The 23,120-nt window shown below is 42.3% G+C and overlaps 1 protein-coding gene across 2 annotated transcripts in view; it reads right to left on the minus strand.

Moving 5' to 3' along the window:
• Positions 1-17,835: 17,835 nt before the first annotated feature.
• ADNP (activity dependent neuroprotector homeobox) overlaps positions 17,836-23,120 on the minus strand; it is a 98,664-nt gene continuing 93,379 nt past the window's right edge. For both annotated transcript variants that reach the window (XM_053693173.1, XM_053693141.1), the window contains one exon: positions 17,836-21,940. In XM_053693173.1, coding sequence (XP_053549148.1) covers positions 18,833-21,940 — 3,108 coding nt within the window. In that variant the 3' untranslated portion in view covers positions 17,836-18,832. The remainder of the gene's footprint in view (positions 21,941-23,120) is intronic.

The raw sequence follows: 23,120 nt of genomic DNA on the forward strand, positions 1-23,120 counted from the left end.
GAAGCCATGCAGGAGCTAATAGATCTACCAATGCTCTCTCTTGTTTGATACGAGTAACGAATCGTGGAAGGAAAGCAAACTGAGGAAACCGGTATGCTAGATTGAAAACCCAAGGAACCGCCAGAGCATCTATCAGGGCAGCCGGCGGATCTCTTGACCTTGAACAGTACCTTGGAAGCTTGGCGTTCTGTCGAGACGCCATCAGAGCCTACTCTTGCACCCCACATTTGAGGGTTGACCTGGAAAACACCTCAGGATGGAGAGCTCAATCCCCGGGATGAAAAGTCTATTGGCTCAGGAAATCCGCTTCCCTGTATCCACTCCTGGAAAGTGGATGGCAGACAGTAAATGTGAGCTTCCGCCCACTGAACAATCCGAGCCACCTCTTTTCATGGCTAAGGAAATCAAAACTCCTCCCTGGTGGTTGATTAAAACCACTGAGGTGGTGATGTCCGACTGGAACCTGATAAACCGGGCTAAGGACAACTGAGGCCAAGCTATCAGAGCATTGTAAATTGCTCTTAACTCCAATATATTTATAGGAAGAGAAGACTCCTCCTGAGTCCATAGTACCTGCCTTAAACAAGTCCCAGCCCAGCAGGCTGGCGTCTGTGGTCACAATCACCCAGGAAGATCTCAGGAAGCATGTGCCCTGAGACAGCCACCACGGGGGAGTCTCTTGTTGACTGATCTAGATCTATCCTCTGAGACAGATCAGAATGGTCTCCGTTCTATTGTCTGAGCATGCAAAACTGCAGAGCTCTCAAATGGAATTGAACAAAAAGGAATGATGTCCATGGAAGCGACCATCAGACCAATTACCTACATACATTGAGCCACTGATGGCTGAACAGACTGCAGAGAGAGTTAAGAATCTTGGATTTTCTGACCTCTGTAATAAATCTTTTCATAGATAGGGAATCTATTATGATCCCTAAGAAAACTACCCTTGTAGCTGGAACAAGGGAACTCTTTTCCAGATTCACTTTCCATCTGTGGGAATGTAGAAGAGACGATCTCTGTATGAGAGTTTGCTTGTTGCAAAGATGGCACCTGAACCAACATGTCGTCCAGGAATGGCGCTACAGCAATTCCTCAAAACCTGATCACTGCCAAGAGCCTTCAGAATCCTTTAAAATTCTGGGAGTTATAGCAAAACCAAACAAAAAAAAACACTGTCCAGAAAGGGGAATCTCAGGAATTTGAGAAATCCCTGGAAGAAAACATGAAGATACGCATCCTTCAGGTCTATGGTCATCATAGGCTGACCCTCTTGGACACCAGCAAAAAAAAAGGAACGAATGGATTCCATTTTGAAGGACGGTATTCTGTGTTAAGACACCAAGTCTAGAATGAGTTGAAAAATTCCTCTTTGGGAGCCATGAATAGATTTGAGTAGAATCCAAGCCCATTCCCCTACTGGGATAGGACTATCACTCCCAGGGAAGAAAGATCCTGAACGCAATTCAAGAAGTTTGAATTCTATGTTATAACCCTGAGATACTATGTCCACAGACCAAGGCTCTGGAACACCACAAATTCATGCTTAAACAGAGAGACTCTTCATGCTGACTTAGATTCAGCTACAGGTTTCTTTTGATTGGTTCCCCTTGTCCCAACACAGATTGGGCTTCCAAGACTGACGTCCTTTATATCTGTTCTTCTTGCCAAGAGGTAGAAAAGACCATTTCCATCTGCTAGACCAGGACCAAACAACATTTTAACCTAGTAAGGAAGTGCCAGAGGCTTGGACTGAGAGCTAACATCAGCCAAGATTTTAGCCATAACACCTAGCGGGCTAGAACAGTGAAGCCAGACATCTTAACTTCCAGTCTAATACTTGTATATTAGCAATAAAGGAATAGGCTAGTTTAAGAGCCTTAATCCTATCTTGAATCTCCTCCAAAGGAGTTTCTACTAAAATTGAGTCAGACAAGGCATTGCATCAATAATATGCCGCACTCGCTAATGTGGCAAAGCAAACAGCAGGTTGCCATAGAAGAAACATACATCTCCTTCAATAAACCTTCAGCTTATTTCCAAGGAATCCATAAAAAATGCAGCTAACCTCTATAGGGATCGTAATCCTCTTAGCCAGAGTAGAAATAGCCCCTTCTACTTAAGGCACTGTGCGCCATGACGTTACATGGAGAAAGCATCTCTCTCTCTCATTTTATAGGGTTGACAACAAGCATCCTCCTCATCAGCACTTATGAGGGAAGGCAAGCTACAAAGCAACAGACGGAACAGACACCTTACACTCTACAAAAAAAAAAAAAATCTTTAGATTTCCTCTTGCGCATTCCCAACATGGGAAAAGCAGATAATGCTGTAGATATCGCCGAAGATATCTGTGCCGCAAAATCTGATGGCACAAACTCCTCCAGGAGGCTGAGAGGAATTGCAGGGCACTATATGTGTAGCCATTGAAGCTTGGGACATTTTGAGGAGAAAGCTGTGGCAATGCCTGAGCAGCAGCATCCTGAGACATGAGGTTAAAATTTTTTTTTTTTTTTTTACTTTTTCTAAAAATGAAGTAGAAAAAACAAAATTTATGCTTACCTGATTAATTTATTTCTCTTGTGGTGTATCCAGTCCATGGATTCATCCATTACTTGTGGGATATTCTTCCCAACAGGAAGCTGCAAGAGGATCACCCACAGCAGAGCCGTCTATATAGCTCCTCCCCTAACTGCCACCCCCAGTCATTCGACCGAAGACAAGCAAGAGAAAGGAGAAACTATAGGGTGCAGTGGTGACTGTAGTTTAAAAATTAAAAAACACCTGCCTTAAAGTGACAGGGCGGGCTGTGGACTGGATACACCACAAGAGAAATAAATTTATCAGGTAAGCATAAATTTAGTTTTCTCTTGTAAGGTGTATCCAGTCCACGGATTCATCCATTACTTGTGGGATACCAATACCAAAGCTATAGGACACGGATGAAGGGAGGTACAAGGCAGGCGCTTAAACGGAAGGCACCACTGCCTGTAAGACATTTCTCCCAAAAATAGCCTCCGAAGAAGCAAAAGTATCAAATTTGTAGAATTTAGAAAAAGTATGAAGCAAAGACCAAGTCGCCGCCTTACAAATCTGTTCAACAGAAGCCTCATTTTTAAAGGCCCATGTGGAAGCCACCGCTCTAGTGGAATGAGCTGTAATTCTTACAGGAGGCTGCTGGCCAGCAGTCTCATAAGCTAAGCGGATTATACTTCTTAACCAAAAAGAAAGAAGTTGCTGAAGCCTTTTGGCCTTTCCTCTGTCCAGAGTAGACAACAAACAATGCAAATGTTTGACAAAAATCTTTAGTAGCTTGTAAATAAAACTTTAAAGCACAAACCACGTCAAGATTGTGTAATAGACGTTCCTTCTTTGAAGGATTAGGACACAGTGACGGAACAACAATCTTTTGATTGATATACTTATTGGATACCACCTTAGGAAGAAACCCAGGTTTGGTACGCAAAACTACCTTATCTAAATGGAAGATCAGATAAGGGGAATCACACTGCAAGGCAAATAACTCTGAAACTCTTCAAGCCGAAGAGATAGCTACCAAGAACAGAACTTTCAAAGATAAAAGCTTGATATCTATGGAATGCAGAGGTTCAAACGGAACCCCTTGAAGAACTTTAAGAACTAAATTTAAACTCCATGGCGGAGCAACAGGTTTAAACACAGGCTTGATTTTAACTAAAGCCTGACAAAACGCCTGAACGTCTGGAACATCCGCCAGACGCTTGTGCAAAAGAATAGACAGAGCAAAAATCTGTCCCTTTAAGGAACTAGCTGACAAACCCTTCTCCAATCCTTCTTGGAGAAAAGACAATATCCTGGGAATCCTGACTTTACTCCATGATTCACACCAATGGAGATATTTACACCATATCTTATGATAGATCTTCCTGGTGACAGGCTTTCGAGCCTGAATTAAGTTATCAATGACCGCCTCGGAAAAACCACGTTTTGAAAAAAATCAAGCGTTTAATCTCCAAGCAGTCAGACGCAGAGAAATTAGATTTGGATGTTTGAAGGGACCTTGAAATAGAAGGTCCTGCCTCAGCGGCAGAGTCCAAGGTGGAAAGGATGACATGTCCACCAGATCTGCGTACCAAGTCCTGCGTGTCCACGCAGTAGCTATCAAAATCACCGAAGCTCTCTCCTGCTTGATCTTGGCAATCAGACGAGGGAGCAGAGGAAACGGTGGCAACACATAAGCCAGGTTGAAAGACCAAGGCGCTGCTAGAGCATCTATCAGCGCTGCCTTGGGATCCCTGGACCTGAACCCGTAACAAGGAAGCTTGGCGTTCTGACGAGACGCCATGAGATTCAGTCCTGGTTTGCCCCAAAGTTGAATCAACTGTGCAAACACCTCCAGATGGAGTTCCCACTCCCCCGGATGAAAAGTCTGTCGACTCAGAAAATCCTCCTCCCAGTTCTCTACTCCTGGGATATGGATAGCCGATAGATGACAAGAGTGAACCTCTGCCCATAGAATTAATTTTTGAAACCTCCAACATTGCTAGGGAACTCCTTGTTCCCCCTTGATGGTTGATGTAAGATACAGTCGTGAGGTTGTCCGACTGAAATCTGATGAACCTGACCGCAGCTAGCCGAGGCCAAGCTGAAGAGCATTGAATATCGCTCTTAGTTCCAGAATGTTTATCGGAAGGAGTGTCTCCTCCCGAGTCCACAAGTCCTGAGCCTTCAGGGAGTTCCAGACTGCACCCCAGCCCAGAAGGCTGGCATCTGTCATTACTATTGTCCAATCTGGCCTGCGGAAGGTCATACCCTTGGACAGATGGACCCGAGATAACCACCAGAGAAGAGAATCCCTGGTCTCTTGATCCAGATTTAGTAGAGGGGACAAATCTGTGTAATCCCCATTCCACTGACTGAGCATGCAGAGTTGCAGCGGTCTGAGATGTAGGCGGGCAAACAGCACTATGTCCATTGCCGCTACCATTAAGCCGATTACTTACATACACTGAGCCACTGAAGGGCGAGAAGTAGAATAAAGAACACGGCAGGAATTTAGAAGTTTTGACAACCTGGCCTCTGTCAGGTAAATCTTAATTTCTACAGAATCTATCAGAGTTCCTAGGAAGGAAACTCTTGTGAGAGGGGATAGAGAACTCTTTTCTTCGTTCACTTTCCACTCATGCGACCTCAGAAATGCCAGAACAATGTCCGTGTGAGACCTGGCAACTTGAAAAGTCGACGCCTGTATCAGAATGTCGTCTGATTCTGAACAGCCCGTGGCCTTAGGACCGCTAGAAGGGACCCTAGAACCTTTGTAAAGATTCTTGGTGCCGTGGCCAACCCGAAGGGAAGAGCCACAAACTGGTAGTGCCTGTATTGACCCTCCTGGATCATAGGAAGGATGGTTCGAATAGTCTCCATCTTGAAGGATGGGACGCTGAGAAATTTGTTTAAGATCTTGAGATCTAAGATTGGTCTGAATGTTCCCTCTTTCTTGGGAACAACAAACAGATTTGAATAAAAGCCCTGTCCCTGTTCCTCCTGCGGAACTGGGTGGATCACTACCATAACTAGGAGGTCTTGAACACAATGTAAGAATGCTTCTCTTTATCTGGTTTGCAGATAAAAGTGAGAGATGAAATCTCCCTTTTGGGGGAGAGGTTTTGAATTCCAGAAGATAACCCTTGGACACTATTTCCAATGCCCAGGGATCCTGGACATCTCTTGCCTAAGCCTGGGCGCAGAGAGAGAGTCTGCCCCCTACTAGATCCGTTTCCGGATCGGGGGCTGCTCCGTCATGCTGTCTTAGAGGCAGCACAAGGCTTCTTGGCCTGTTTCCCCTTGTTCCAAGCCTGGGTAGGTCTCCAGACCGGCTTAGACTGGGCAAAAGTTCCCTCTTGTTTTGTGTTAGAGGAAGTTGAAGCTGTGCCACTCGAAGTTTCCAAAGGGCCGAAAACTAGACTGTTTGGTCCTTAATTTGTTGGACCTGTCTTGAGGAAGGGCGTGAACTTTTCCTCCAGTGATGTCAGAAATGATCTCCTTCAGTCCAGGCCCGAATAGGATCTGTCCTTTGAAGGGAATGTTGAGAAGTTTAGACTGAAGTCACGTCAGCTGACCAGGATTTAAGCCATAGCGCCCTACGTGCCTGAATAGCAAAAACCTGAATTTTTAGCCGTTTGCTTGGTTAAATGAACAACGGCATCAGAAACAAAATTGGCTATCTTAAGGGCCCTAAGCTTGTCAATATCTTCCAACGGGGTTTCAACCTGTAGAGCCTCCTCTAGGGACTCAAGAGGCTGGAGAATAAAACCTTGTTGAATAAAAATTTTCTTAAGGTAACCCTCTAATTTTTTATCCATTGGATCTAGAAAAGCACAACTGTCCTCGACAGGGATAGTGGTACGCTTAGCTAGAGTAGAAACTGCTCCCTCCACCTTAGGGACCGTCTGCCATAAGTCCCGTGTAGCAGCGTCTATAGGAAACATCTTTTTAAAAACAGGAGGAGAGAACGGTACACCTGGTCTATCCCATTCCTTAGTAATAATTTCAGAAAACCTTTTAGGGATTGGAAAAACATCAGTGTAAGTAGGTACTGCATAGTATTTATCCAATCTACATAATTTCTCTGGGACTACAATAGTGTCACAGTCGTCCAGAGTTGCCAAAACCTCCCTGAGCAATACGCGTAGGTGTTCAAGCTTAAATTTAAATATAGACATATCAGAATCAGATTGAAGTATCTTCCCTGAATCAGAAAAATCCCCCACAGATTGAAGCTCCCCTGCTTTAGCTTCATTATATTGTGAGGGTTTATCAGAGATAGCTACTAAAGCGTCAGAGAGCTCTGTATTTATTCTAGTCCCAGAGCTGTCTCGCTTTCCTTGCAATCCTGGCAGTTTAGATAATACCTCTGTAAGGGTATGATTCATAACTGCCGCCATGTCTTGCAAAGTATACGCAATGGGCGCGTTAGATGTACTTGGCGTCCCCTGAGCGGGATTTATAGGATCTGACACGTGGGGAGAGTTAGACGGCATAGCTTCCTCCTTGTCAATTTCTTCTGGTGATAAATATTTTAAAGCCAGAATATGGTCTTTGTAATCTATAGTAAAATCAGTGCATTTGGTACACATTCTAAGAGGGGGTTCCACAATGGCTTCTAAACATAATGAACAAGGAGTTTCCTCTATGTCAGACATGTTTAAACAGACTAGTAATGAGACCAGCAAGCTTGGAAAACACTTTAATAACTGAACAAGCAAAAAAAAACGGTACTGTGCCTTTAAGAGAAAAAAAACAATCACAAAAACTGCTAAAACTGAAAAAAAAACAGTAAATCTTACTAAATTTTTAGTGTGTATAATAGGCTGAAAGAGGATTGCACCCACTTGCAAATGGATGATTAACCCCTTAGTTTCAAAACCGGATAAAAAATAAAAAAAACGCTAAACGTTTTTAAACAGTCACAACAAACTGCCACAGCTCTACTGTGGCCCTATCTGCCCATACAACTTTGGAAGGCACAAAAATCCCTTAGAGGTCCTATATGTTCAGGGGACTCCTTCAGGGAAGCTGGATGTCTCAAGCTGCAAAAACTAATGGAAAATAGGCCCCTCCCAACCTGTACTTAGGGTGAGAGAGCCTTAAAAAACTATCCCTAGGCAAAATCTAGTCAGCCATGTGGAAAAAACTGGGCCCCAGAATAAAGTTTTATCACCAATATGTAATAAACGTTCATACACCTTCAAGCAAACGTTATATCTATTCAGTAATGTGAGTAAATAATAAAAATATTACCCTTTACAGCATGCATGATACCAGTCGTTATTAAATCACTGTAATCAGGCTTACCTTAAGTAAATCCAGTATTGTCAGCATTTTCTAGCTTATTTCTCTAGAAAAATGTAAAACTGCACATACCTCAGAGCAGGAGACCCTGCACGCTATTCCCCCAGCTGAAGTTACCCATCTCTTCAGTTATGTGTGAGAACAGCAGTGGATCTTAGTTACAACCTGCTAAGATCATCAAAGACCACAGGCAGACTCTTCAACTTTCTGCCTGAGGCTAAAATAGTACAACTCCGGTACCATTTGAAAATAAACTTTTGATTGAAGATAAACTACATTAATGCACATCTCTCTAGTTGCTTCCCTTGTCGAGAGCTGCAAGAGAATGACTGGGAGGTGGTAGTTAGGGGAGGAGCTATATTGACAACTCTGCTGTGGGTGATCCTCTTGCAGCTTCCTGTTGGGAAGGAGAATATCCCACAAGTAATGGATGAATCCGTGGACTGGATACACCTTACAAGAGAAAACAATGTTGGCATCAAGACACAATAAGCCTTTATTCACAGGAACAAACCCATGTTCCACCATGATAAATATGCCCCATCACTTATCTTACCAGAAATAAGTATGCACTTTCACTTAAAGGGTAGCAAAAGATCGTTAAAGGAAAACATTGCTTGCAGTAGTTTTTTAAGTTAAAGTAGAAAGAAAATAGCTACACACTCAGAAGAGAAAACGATTGTTACAAAGCTTAAGTCTCTAAACTACCCAGACACAGCTGGAAATGGCACAACTACGTTCTCAGCCGGAGAAGGCAGGGTCACGTTATCTGACCCAGAGACGGCTAAAAATGGCAACACTCCGCTCTCAGCCAGAGGAGGCGAGGGCACAGATCGGCAAAGAATGAAGTGCGTACAAAAATAACAGTGCGCTTCATCACACTGCAGAATATCTTTAGCAAAACAGACAGGGAGCCCAAACGCTGCTATAAACCATTTAACCAATGTAACTTCTCTTGCAAAAAAAGTTACCACAAACGGGAAAAACACCTTTAAGCAATGTCTTTCCCAGTGAGCACACAGGTCTCCCACTCCATAAACTGGTTATGTATTACTGTACTGCAGTGGGATTAGCATAACAGATAAGGATTACTGAAAAAAGAGGAACGGAAAGTGCTAACAATAAACTTAAATAAATAGAATCTGGGGATGATTCTTACATATAATGAAATTAACCCCATAAGTCTCACACAAGTGCCTGCCCCACTGCCAAATAAAAATCCTTTCCAAAGAATTAGTGTCCCAATAAAAGCTGCAGGAAAACTCTTCTTGGTGCAAGTCTCCAAACCTGGAAGACAAAAGCACTTACCTGCAATCTTGCCGTCCAGCAGGCTGACATCTTACAAGGGATGAAATGACACATACTCTTTACCGAGACCTGTATAAAAAGAGTAAACCTACTCTGGCTTTCTATACTACGGCAGCAATATGTTGTTAGGAACAAGGTCCACCTCACAACTTCCTAACTGATTTAAAGCCACTACTACTCTACTGCAGAGATTGACTTGGACTACAGCTAAACACAAAATTCTTGCTTAAAGCAAAATAAATCTAATTTTCTTCAGACACCAAATCTTCACCTCATCCATTGATAGGCAAAGAGAATTACTGGGGATTGTGGGTAGGGGAGTGACACTTAAAAGCTTTGCTGTGGTGCTCTTTGCCGCGTCCTGCTGGCCAGTGATATTACAACTAGTAATTGATGTTGTGGACTCTCCATATCTTAGGAAAGAAAGGGGAATTAACCCCCAATGTGCCAGACCCTTCTTTCCTGTGAAAAAAAAAAGCACTAAGCACTTACCTTCGAGTCTCTGTGGGGCAGACACAGAAATCCAAGTCTGAAAACCAGACGACTTCTGACAGGGACCTGGTGAAGAAAGAAAAGCAGAGTAACCAACCCTACTTTTCTACAAAGGGCTAACATAAAACAGCTAATAGCCACCATAACTCTTACTGAAGGATAACATGGAGATTGCATTCCCCCAATCCTTGCTTGCAGGGAAAAACAGAATTTATGCTTACCTGATAAATTTATTTCTCTTGTGGTGTTATCCAGTCCACGGATTCATCCTTTACTTGTGGGATATTCTCCTTCCCAACAGGAAGTGGCAAAGAGCACACAGCAGAGCTGTCCATATAGCTCCCCCTCTAGCTCCACCCCCCAGTCATTCGACCGAAGGTTAGGAAGAACAAGGAGAAACCATAGGGTGCCGTGGTGACTGTAGTTTAAAAATAAAAACCACCAGTCTTAAAATGACAGGGCGGGCCGTGGACTGGATACATCACAAGAGAAATAAATTTATCAGGTAAGCATAAATTCTGTTTTCTCTTGTAAGGTGTATCCAGTCCACGGATTCATCCTTTACTTGTGGGATACCAATAACAAAGCTTTAGGACACGGATGAAGGGAGGGAACAAGACAGGTACCTTAAACGGAAGCCACCACTGCTTGTAAAACCTTTCTCCCAAAAATAGCCTCCTTAGAAGCAAAAGTAAAAACACACTTTGAAAAAAACAAAACCCGGTACTGTGCCTTTAAGAAGTAAAAAGGCACACAATCTTGCAAAAACAGTGAAAAAATGCAGCAAACTTTTCGAAATTTTTACAGTATGTACCTAAAGCATTAGTAAGATTGCACCACTAGCAATATAAACGATTAACCCCTTAATGCCCAAACCGGATCGACAGTAGTAAAAAAAAAAACGGTTAAAGAAACTTCAGCACCTTGCCACAGCTCTGCTGTGGCCCTACCTGCACCCTTAGGACCATATTTGTGGGGAAAACTTTCTTATAGGCCCTCAAACTGCAGCAGGACCCTCCATGTGAAACAGCCTGAACTTCTAGTCAAAATAACTGCGCATCTGAGGCGTGAAATTAGGCCCCTCCCACCTCACTCCGGTGCTTGCGAGGCCTAAAGAAACACTCCCGTGTTTTAGTAATAGCCATGTGGGTAATAACCCCTGAAAGAAACCCAAAGGAACCTTCAAAGTGTCTCAAAAACTAAATTTTTCAATAAAAACCGTTTGTCATTAAGTAGTGTCAACCAGCATAAACTAGCCGTTAAGTAAGCTTGCAATTCCATACTTAGTCTCTGAATACAGCTTACCCTTCCCTCATGGGGATATTATCAGTCTCTTCTAGCATTATCACAGTCTTGTCTAGAAATAAATGACTGAACATACCTTATTGCAGCCTAACCTGCAAACCCCCCAACTGAAGTTTTCTTGCACTCCTCAGTCCTATGTGGGAACAGCAGTGGATTTTAGTTACAACATGCTAAAATCATCTTCCTCCCTGCAGAACTCTTCATTCCTTTCTGCTAGAGAGTAAATAGTACACACCGGTACCATTTAAAATAAACTTTTGCTTGTAGAAAATAAAAACTACATTTCTAACACCACATTCACTTTACCCTTCCGATTGCTTAGAGCCGGCAAAGAGAATGACTGGGGGGTGGAGCTATATGGACAGCTCTGCTGTGTGCTCTCTGCCACTTCCTGTTGGGAAGGAGATTATCCCACAAGTAAAGGATGAATCCGTGGACTGGATACACCTTACAAGAGAAATACCCATTAAAGGAAAAAAAACAGAATTTATGTTTACCTGATAAATTACTTTCTCCAACGGTGTGTCCGGTCCACGGCGTCATCCTTACTTGTGGGATATTCTCTTCCCCAACAGGAAATGGCAAAGAGCCCAGCAAAGCTGGTCACATGATCCCTCCTAGGCTCCGCCTACCCCAGTCATTCGACCGACGTTAAGGAGGAATATTTGCATAGGAGAAACCATATGATACCGTGGTGACTTTAGTTAAAGAAAATAAAATATCAGACCTGATTAAAAAACCAGGGCGGGCCGTGGACCGGACACACCGTTGGAGAAAGTAATTTATCAGGTAAACATAAATTCTGTTTTCTCCAACATAGGTGTGTCCGGTCCACGGCGTCATCCTTACTTGTGGGAACCAATACCAAAGCTTTAGGACACGGATGAAGGGAGGGAGCAAATCAGGTCACCTAAATGGAAGGCACCACGGCTTGCAAAACCTTTCTCCCAAAAATAGCCTCAGAAGAAGCAAAAATATCAAACTTGTAAAATTTGGTAAAAGAGTGCAGTGAAGACCAAGTCGCTGCCCTACATATCTGATCAACAGAAGCCTCGTTCTTGAAGGCCCATGTGGAAGCCACAGCCCTAGTGGAATGAGCTGTGATTCTTTCAGGAGGCTGCCGTCCGGCAGTCTCGTAAGCCAATCTGATGATGCTTTGAATCCAAAAAGAGAGAGAGGTAGAAGTTGCTTTTTGACCTCTCCTTTTACCAGAATACACAACAAACAAGGAAGATGTTTGTCTAAAATCCTTTGTAGCATCTAAATAGAATTTTAGAGCGCGAACAACATCCAAATTGTGCAACAAACGTTCCTTCTTCGAAACTGGTTTCGGACACAGAGAAGGCACGACTATCTCCTGGTTAATGTTTTTGTTAGAAACAACTTTTGGAAGAAAACCAGGTTTAGTACGTAAAACCACCTTATCTGCATGGAACACCAGATAAGGAGGAGAACACTGCAGAGCAGATAATTCTGAAACTCTTCTAGCAGAAGAAATTGCAACGGAATGTAAGGGTTCAAACGGAACCCCCTGAAGAACTGAAAGAACTAAGTTGAGACTCCAAGGAGGAGTCAAATGTTTGTAGACAGGCTTGATTCTAACCAGAGCCTGAACAAAGGCTTGAACATCTGGCACAGCTGCCAGCTTTTTGTGAAGTAACACAGACAAGGCAGAAATCTGTCCCATCAAGGAACTTGCAGATAATCCTTTTTTCAATCCTTCTCGAAGGAAGGATAGAATCTTAGGAATCTTAACCTTGTCCCAAGGGAATCCTTTAGATTCACACCAACAGATATATTTTTTCCAAATTTAGTGGTAAATGTTTCTGGCCTGAACAAGAGTATCAATAACAGAATCTGAGAACCCTCGCTTTGATAAGATCAAGCGTTCAATCTCCAAGCAGTCAGCTGGAGTGGGACCAAATTCGGATGTTCGAACGGACCTTGAACAAGAAGGTCTCGTCTCAAAGGTAGCTTCCATGGTGGAGCCGATGACATATTCACCAGATCTGCATACCAAGTCCTGCGTGGCCACGCAGGAGCTATCAAGATCACCGACGCCCTCTCCTGATTGATCCTGGCTACCAGCCTGGGGATGAGAGGAAACGGCGGGAATACATAAGCTAGTTTGAAGGTCCAAGGTGCTACTAGTGCATCTACTAGAGTCGCCTTGGGATCCCTGGATCTGGACCCGTAGCAAGGAACCTTGAAGTTCTGACGAGAGGCCATCAGATCCATGTCTGGAATGCCCCACAGTTGAGTGATTTGGGCAAAGATTTCCGGATGGAGTTCCCACTCCCCCGGATGCAATGTCTGACGACTCAGAAAATCCGCTTCCCAATTTTCCACTCCTGGGATGTGGATTGCAGACAGGTGGCAGGAGCGAGTCTCCGCCCATTGAATGATTTTGGTCACTACTTCCATCGCCAGGGAACTCCTTGTTCCCCCCTGATGGTTAATGTACGCAACAGTCGTCATGTTGTCTGATTGAAACCGTATGAACTTGGCCCTCGCTAGCTGAGGCCAAGCCTTGAGAGCATTGAATATCGCTCTCAGTTCCAGAATATTTATCGGTAGAAGAGATTCTTCCCGAGACCAAAGACCCTGAGCTTTCAGGGATCCCCAGACCGCGCCCCAGCCCATCAGACTGGCGTTGGTCGTGACAATGACCCACTCTGGTCTACGGGAGGTCACCCCTTGTGACATGTTGTCCAGGGACAGCCACCAACGGAGTGAGTCTCTGTATAGTCCCCATTCCACAGACTGAGCATACACAGTTGTAATGGTCTTAGATGAATGCGCGCAAAAGGAACTATGTCCATTGCCGCTACCATCAAACCTATCACTTCCATGCACTGCGCTATGGAAGGAAGAGGAACGGAATGAAGTATCCGACAAGAGTTTAGAAGTTTTGTTTTTCTGGTCTCTGCCAGAAAAATCCTCATTTCTAAGGAGTCTATTATTGTTCCCAAGAAGGGAACTCTTGTCGACGGAGATAGAGAACTCTTTTCCACGTTCACTTTCCTCCGTGAGATCTGAGAAAGGCCAGGACTATGTCCGTGTGAGCCTTTGCTTGAGGAAGGGACGACGCTTGAATCAGAATGTCGTCCAAGTAAGGTACTACAGCAATGCCCCTTGGTCTTAGCACCGCCAGAAGGGACCCTAGTACCTTTGTGAAAATCCTTGGAGCAGTGGCTAATCCGAAAGGAAGCGCCACGAACTGGTAATGCTTGTCCAGGAATGCGAACCTTAGGAACCGATGATGTTCCTTGTGGATAGGAATATGTAGATACGCATCCTTTAAATCCACCGTGGTCAAGAATTGACCTTCCTGGATGGAAGGATTGTTCGAATGGTTTCCATTTTGGACGATGGAACCTTGAGAAACTTGTTTATGATCTTGAGATCTAAGATTGGTCTGAACGTTCCCTCTTTTTTGGGAACTACGAACAGATTGGGGTAGAACCCCATCCCTTGTTCTTTTAATGGAACAGGATGAATCACCTCCAGAAGATAACCTTGGGAGACTATTTCTAGCGCCCAAGGATCCAGAACATCTCTTGCTCAAGCCTGAGTGAAGAGAGAGAGTCTGCCCCCCACCAAATCCGGTCCCGGATCGGGGGCCCGCATCTCATGCTGTCTTGGGAGCAGTGGCAGGTTTCTTGGCCTGCTTTCCTTTGTTCCAGCCTTGCATTCTCCAGGCTGGATAGGCTTGAGAAGTATTACCCTCCTGCTTAGAGGACGTAGCACTTGGGGCTGGTCCGTTTCTGCGAAAGGGACGAAAATTAGGTTTATTTTTGGCCTTGAAAGACCTATCCTGAGGAAGGGCGTGGCCCTTGCCCCCAGTGATATCAGAGATAATCTCTTTCAAGTCAGGGCCAAACAGTGTTTTCCCCTTGAAAGGAATGTCAAGCAATTTGTTCTTGGAAGACGCATCCGCTGACCAAGATTTTAACCAAAGCGCTCTGCGCGCCACAATAGCAAACCCAGAATTTTTCGCCGCTAACCTAGCCAATTGCAAGGTGGCGTCTAGGGTGAAAGAATTAGCCAATTTAAGAGCACGAATTCTGTCCATAATCTCCTCATAAGAAGAAGAATTACTAATAATCGCCTTTTCTAGCTCATCGAGCCAGAAACACGCGGCTGTAGTGACAGGGACAATGCATGCAATTGGTTGTAGAAGGTAACCTTGCTGAACAAACATCTTTTTTAGCAAACCTTCTAATTTTTTATCCATAGGATCTTGGAAAGTACAACTATCTTCTATGGGTATAGTGGTGCGCTTGTTTAGAGTAGAAACCGCCCCCTCGACCTTGGGGACTGTCTGCCATAAGTCCTTTCTGGGGTCGACTATAGGAAACAATTTTCTTTAAATATGGGGGGAGGTACGAAAGGTATACCGGGCCTGTCCCATTCTTTATTAACAATGTACGCCACCCGCTTGGGTATAGGAAAAGCTTCGGGGGGCCCCGGGGCCTCTAGGAACTTGTCCATTTTACATAGTGTTTCTGGAATGACCAGATAATCACAATCATCCAAATTGGATAACACCTCCTTAAGCAGAGCGCGGAGATGTTCCAACTTAAATTTAAAAGTAATCACATCAGGTTCAGCTTGTTGAGAAATTTTTCCTGAATCTGAAATTTCTCCCTCAGACAAAACCTCCCTGGCTCCCTCAGACTGGTGTAGGGGCCCTTCAGAAACAAAATCATCAGCGTTCTCATGCTCTTCAGTATTTTCTAAAACAGAGCAGTCGCGCTTTCGCTGATAAGTGGGCATATTGGCTAAAATGTTTTTGATAGAATTATCCATTACAGCCGTTAATTGTTGCATAGTAAGGAGTATTGGCGCGCTAGATGTACTAGGGGCCTCCTGTATGGGCAAGACTGGTGTAGACGAAGGAGGGGATGATGCAGTACCATGCTTACTCCCCTCACTTGAGGAATCATCTTGGGCATCATTTTTTCTAAATTTTTTATGACATAAAACACATCTATTTAAATGAGAAGGAACCTTGGCTTCCCCACAGTCAGAACATAATCTATCTGGTAGTTCAGACATGTTAAACAGGCATAAACTTGATAACAAAGCACAAAAAACGTTTTAAAATAAAACCGTTACTGTCACTTTAAATTTTAAACTGAACACACTTTATTACTGCAATTGCGAAAAAGTATGAAGGAATTGTCCAAAATTCACCAAAATTTCACCACAGTGTCTTAAAGCCTTAAAAGTATTGCACACCAAATTTGGAAGCTTTAACCCTTAAAATAACGGAACCGGAGCCGTTTTTATATTTAACCCCTTTACAGTCCCTGGAATCTGCTTTGCTGAGACCCAACCAAGCCCAAAAGGGAATACGATACCAAATAATGCCTTCAGAAAGACTTTTCTATGTATCAGAGCTCCACACACATGCAGCTGCATGTCATGCTGTTCTCAAAAACAAGTGCGCCATACCGGCGCGAAAATGAGGCTCTGACTATGATTAGGGAAAGCCCCTATAGAATAAGGTGTCTAAAACAGTGCCTGCCGATATTATTTTACAAAAAATACCCAGATTAAATGATTCCTCAAGGCTAAATATGTGTAAATATGATCGATTTAGCCCAGAAAATGTCTACAGTCTTAATAAGCCCTTGTGAAGCCCTTATTTACTATCTGAATAAAAATGGCTTACCGGATCCCATAGGGAAAATGACAGCTTCCAGCATTACATTGTCTTGTTAGAATGTGTCATACCTCAAGTAGCAAAAGACTGCTCACTGTTCCCCCAACTGAAGTTAATTCCTCTCAACAGTCCTGTGTGGAACAGCCATGGATTTTAGTAACGGTTGCTAAAATCATTTTCCTCATACAAACAGAAATCTTCATCTCTTTTCTGTTTCAGAGTAAATAGTACATACCAGCACTATTTTAAAATAACAAACTCTTGATTGAATAATAAAAACTACAGTTAAACACTAAAAAACTCTAAGCCATCTCCGTGGAGATGTTGCCTGTACAACGGCAAAGAGAATGACTGGGGTAGGCGGAGCCTAGGAGGGATCATGTGACCAGCTTTGCTGGGCTCTTTGCCATTTCCTGTTGGGGAAGAGAATATCCCACAAGTAAGGATGACGCCGTGGACCGGACACACCTATGTTGGAGAAATTTAAATATCTTCAGAGCACCATCTTTGTACACCTCCTGGATATACAAAGGCAAAGAATGACTGGGGGATTATGGGAAGTGAGGAATACTTGAAGCTGGGTGTTTTTTGCCGCCTCCTGGTGGTCAGGTGTTGAATTCCCACTAGTAATTAGAATGGATTTGTGGACTCTCCATGACATTGGAAAGAAGTGAACCTCTTCCACAACTATACAAGACTGCCACATAGAAAGTAGTATCTGTACATTTGAGATACTGAATATCTTCTGTACTATTTTACGAGAACTTTGTATCTCAATATTACAATATAATTTTTTAACAAAAGCTGATAAATGTGTACTTTTTAAATGTTCATTGTCAAAAGAAGGTTGGGACATGTTTAAGCTGTTCTAAGCAGTGATCGGTTTCAGCACAATTCTCAATACTGGTAGATAGGGTTTTCTTTGTTTGAGGAAGGTTAAGCTTCATTGGGGAAAACAAAAGAAAATAAGTTAACCCTGTTTTATTGGATATGCTAGCACAGCTGTCTTGATCGTCATGAGTTTTAATGCTGAAAAAAAGGGAAGGCAACAATTAAAACAAGGTTTTTGTGACTATCTGGTCTCACTCAAAATAATTGCTTGTGGGGATTTTTTTTTTTTTTTTACAATTTCTACATCTTTCATCCAATGTAAGCAAATAGACCCATTATGAAAGCTTGTGCACTATTTGCTTTAAAACATAAAACTCCCATAATAAAGCAAGTTTACATTAAGCACAATACAGCATTTTATTCAGATGCTTAAATGAATACAAAGGGAAAAAAAAGATCACAAAGTACTACAACAGTGTGTCAAATATTAGATGGTATAAATTTACACTATGTGGGTATTAACTAAAGAAACTAAATATCCAAAATACAGCATTGTGTTTTATGATATTTTAACACAATACATATTATACAGATCTTTAAAAGGTGTCAAAATGTGAAGAGTTGCAAACTTTCTTGCATTGAACGTTAGCTTAAAATATTTCAGACATTGCCTGACTTAGCAGTTAAACCGTTCCTTTTTTCCAAAGAGGTTCAGAAATGTATCTAGTACAACAGTCCAGCTACATTTTGTGTCTGGACTCCATTATCAGATTGTACAAGTTATGTGCAAAAACGAAGTTTTCTTTTTTTTTTAATTTTACTATACGTTTTAAGCCTTTGCTAGGTAACCTAGATACAGCGTTTATTACACAGCAGGCCATCACTTTTAAAAAAAAAAAAAATCTATAGTGGATACACAACAAATTTATAAGCCTCACTTTGAATAGGTCTAAAAGACTGTACAAATATACATTTCAACTATTCAGAATGAATAAATGAGAAGAAAACAAAAATGGCATATTGTCATAATCTTTTATACACAAAACTGGTAGCTTTTAGGTTTAGACTATTCTACCATGTGGAAAAAGAGATGGTTAAAACAGCCACAACATAGCATTGTGACATACATGGGAAAACAAATTCGTACAAACATCACTGTGCATCCTGTAGTCTCCAATGTTATCTTTCACATTATGTGCCGATTACAGCGGATATCACAAGCACTTAACCAGTAGCACTGATTGTATCGAAACCTGGGAATTACAGTGGCATAAGACTTGCCCTGTTATGAGTCCTACCATTAGGCAGTAAAACTTTAATTGTAGAAGTCATTATGTATTGAAAATATTTGACAAACAGTACTGGTATTTAATCAGTGATGTCAAGAAATTTAACCTATACTTCTTGGCTACTAAGTCCTACACCTGTTAGACTGTTGTGCATGGATTCTGTAACAGTCATGTTTTCAAATGGTTCCCCTTCTTCACTGTCATTTGTGCTACTTGGCCATTCCAATTGCTGATTTGACAAACTTTCATCATTTACAGCTGAATTAGGTAAAGCGGGTGACTTCTCTTTTTGCCAGAACTCCTCAACTTTAGAAAATGAATTTGTTTTCCATTTTGGTTTCTCCTCATTAACCTCTGTTTCTCTACTTTCTTTGCTTGACACTACCTGGTTGCTTTCAGCATTTTCGCTGTGGTTGGAATCATTTACAATGGTTTCAGGCTTTTGCTCTGTTATACTTTCTTCTAAATCGGACACCTGCTGAGAACAAGGCTCACTGTTGGACTCAGATCCTTCCTCTATCAACATGGGAGTCTCTTCATGATCTTCCGCATCAGAGTTATCCAAAACAATTTCCTTAGATGTATCAGACACACTGTTGGTCTTACAATCTTCCTTTTCTGACTTTTCTGGCGATTGCACAGATAAAGAAACATCTGGGTCTGTATTCTGAACAGGAATTTCACTCGAAATTTTAACATTTGTGTCTGGACTCACTTCACTGACACTCTCATTTGAGTCTTCTTCCGCATTTGCAAAACTATCTGAAGAACTGGATTCATTTACTTTTTTCTTTTCCACAGTTTTACTAGCATTCGGTTTAGACTGATTTTCATCAATGTTCTTGAACATCCACTCTGCACCAAATTCCATTTCATGACTTACTTTATTTAATTCCTTCATGTTAAAGCCTAGTAGGACACTAGGTTTATACCTTTCACAGTCTCTAATGGATTTTTTCCTTTTGCTGCTGAAATGTGAAGCAATGTCATTCTTCCACAACCATAAACTGGCTGCTAACTTCTCAATTTCCCTTCTACTGGGATATGGTTGCATGTTGAAATATTTTGTAAGGAATGCTTTTCTGGCTTCATATGAATCATCTTCATGGCCCTTTGGATCTAATGCCAAGGCAACTGGTTCTTCTGGTTTATCATCTAAAATGACAGGTGCATCTGGGTCATCTTCCAGCCTTCTTTTCTTCATAAGCGATATATCCATAATTTCATTTGAGCGCTTCAAAGGAGCTATTGATGGCGATGGAATTAATTTTGCTGGTGTAGAAGACTTATCTTGGCCATTCTGAGTTTTCCCCACACCTCTACAATGCACAAGGTGTAATGTAATGGTTGAAGCAGTCATATTACTTGTGTACACACCAAGACAATGGATGCATTTGTAAGTGAGCTTTTTCTCAACAGGATGAACTGTCTGAATGACCTGATGTCTCTCCCTTAAATGATGTGCAAGTGCGTCAGATATAGGACCTTTCAAAATAGAAAAGCAGAGGGGGCAAAGAGTTTTACCTACATCTTTTTTGTATGGAACAGCAGCTTGTGGTAAGTTTTTCACCGGTGCTTCTGTTTTCTCAAGTACTTTAGGTTGAGGTTTTGGAGGAACTGGAGGGGGTGGTGGAGGAACAGCAGCAGCAGGATTTGTATTCTGAGCGTGATAAGCTACAGATTCTGCAGGTGCGTCTCTAAGGTTGTATGTAGTTACAAGTAAATGTATATTTGTGTGACTACCTTGTTGTAAAGTCAAATCAAAAGTCAAAGTGGAATCTGTTTTTGGTGCCATTTCTTCATCTGCATGAACCATTCGCATATGAGCAGCCATTTTTTCTACATCATTAAATGTTGAACGGCAATACGGGCAAGAAAGACCATGAATTAACATGTGATTTAGCAAAGTATCAGTGGGTAAGTAACGATTACAGTATAGACACTTGCTTGTGAAGTTGTGTATTTTCATTATGTAATTGGCAACTGCTGGTACTTTTTCTGCTTTGTGCTCTTTTTCAAAGTGAACGCTGTATACATTTTCAGGAAACAATTCATTGCATATTGTACATATTTTCCATTTTTGAGTAGATGAATTAGAGTTTGCAGCAGCCACAGCTGCGGCAGCAGCAGCTGCGGCAGTAACCGGTGGCTTTGAACTAGACTGAGCTAATGCACGTGATGATACATGAGGATTTATGGGTGATGGCTTCAAATGGCCAGGCGAAAGACTTGAATTTCCAGACTGAAGGGAATATCTTAAAGGAGCTTGTGATCTCTGGTCAGAGCCAAGTGAGTAAGATCTTCCATTTCCACCAGGAAGCATTTGTTTCATTGACTGAGGCTGCTGAGGAATTGCGACTGAAGCATTTCCACTCATTCCTAATCTCATCTGTTGACTAACAGAGTAAGTTGCCATGTTCTTCACTCCATAACTATTCTGCTGCATATGTACATTGGACATCATATTTGAATTCATTGAAGGCTTTGGTATAGTGAGGCGATTCACCATTTGTTGGGATGGAAGGGTTCGGACATTTCCTGCAGACATTGGACCCAGCCTTTGAGGCATACCTATAGGTTTCTTTTCTTGAGGTTTTGGTGCTATCAGCATTAATGGTTTGGATCGTGGTACCACAACATTAGTGTGCCCTATCATTGCAGTAACTTGGTATCCTATACGTTCATGGTCTTCAATAACATGCTGAACTAAAGCTTCATAGGACTTCGGCATAAAAAGGCAACGCTTACAATGGATTCCACCCTCTTCCCTTAGATTTGCACCCATAGATACTGCACCATTAAGGGATTTCTCACCTGTCTTTGCAACATAAGGTGCTGCAACATGCTGAAAATGTTCTCTGTATATGTGCTTTCTAACAACTTCGTAAAGAGGATCCCTGTAAGTGCACTTTTTACAATAATAAACAGCTTGTTCTACACTGTCAGCCTGTTTAGGTTTAAGGATCTCATGCTTGGTTTTATCTCTGAAAGCACTAATGCTGGGACTTTGTGAAGGTGCATTTGGAGCATGAAATACTTTAATATGCATTTCCAAAGTCTTTCGGTCCCCATTGTAAGTGCAGTAAGGACAGTTCAGAAGAATTCTATTTTCAAAGTCTTCATTGTGGACATTACGGAAGTGACTTTTATAAGCAGAGAAGAATTTTGATGCGAATGGACACTGACTACAGCAAAACTGCTTAGTCCGATAATCCTGTAGTGAAGAAATAGAAAAATTAAAACTACGTAATGTACAAACATTAAGGCCAATTCTAATATAGTGCAAAAGTGAAGATTGACTTTTTAAATTAAGTTCAGAAATTGACCCCCCCATCATACACTTAAGGGACATTCTACAGAAAGGCACAACTATGTATAAAAACAGAATTTATGCTTACCTGATAAATTACTTTCTCCAACGGTGTGTCCGGTCCACGGCGTCATCCATTACTTGTGGGAAATGTTCTCCCCCACAGGGAAAGGCAAGGAGAGCACACAGCAAGAGCTGTCCATATAGCTCCCCCTCTGGCTCCGCCCCCCAGTCATTCGACCGACGGTTAGGAGAAAAAGGAGAAACTATAGGGTGCCGTGGTGACTGTAGTGTATAAAGAAAAATTTTTTCAACCTGATTAAAAAAACCAGGGCGGGCCGTGGACCGGACACACCGTTGGAGAAAGTAATTTATCAGGTAAGCATAAATTCTGTTTTCTCCAACATTGGTGTGTCCGGTCCACGGCGTCATCCATTACTTGTGGGAACCAATACCAAAGCTTTAGGACACGGATGAAGGGAGGGAGCAAATCAGGTTACCTAAACAGAAGGCACCACGGCTTGCAAAACCTCTCTCCCAAAAACAGCCTCCGAAGAAGCAAAAATATCAAATTTGTAGAATTTGGCAAAAGTGTGCAGAGAAGACCAAGTCGCTGCCTTACATATCTGGTCAACAGAAGCCTCGTTCTTATAGGCCCATGTGGAAGCCACAGACCTAGTAGAGTGAGCTGTGATACGGTCAGGAGGCTGCCGTCCGGCAGTCTCATAAGCCAAGCGGATAATGCTTTTCAGCCAGAAAGAGAGAGGTAGCAGTAGCTTTTTGACCTCTCCTCTTACCAGAGTAAACGACAAACAAGGATGAGGTTTGTCTAAAATCTTTTGTTGCTTCTAAATAGAACTTTAAAGCACGAACAACATCTAAATTGTGTAATAAACGTTCCTTCTTTGAAACTGGATTCGGACACAAAGAAGAAACAACTATTTCCTGGTTGATGTTCTCGTTGGAAACAACTTTTGGAAGAAAACCAGGCTTAGTACGCAAAACAACCTTATCTGAATGGAACACCAGATAGGGTGGATCACACTGCAAAGCAGATAATTCAGAAACTCTTCTAGCAGAAGAA

The sequence above is a fragment of the Bombina bombina genome, chromosome 1, assembly GCF_027579735.1.
Source record: "Bombina bombina isolate aBomBom1 chromosome 1, aBomBom1.pri, whole genome shotgun sequence".
Lineage (NCBI taxonomy): Eukaryota > Metazoa > Chordata > Amphibia > Anura > Bombinatoridae > Bombina > Bombina bombina.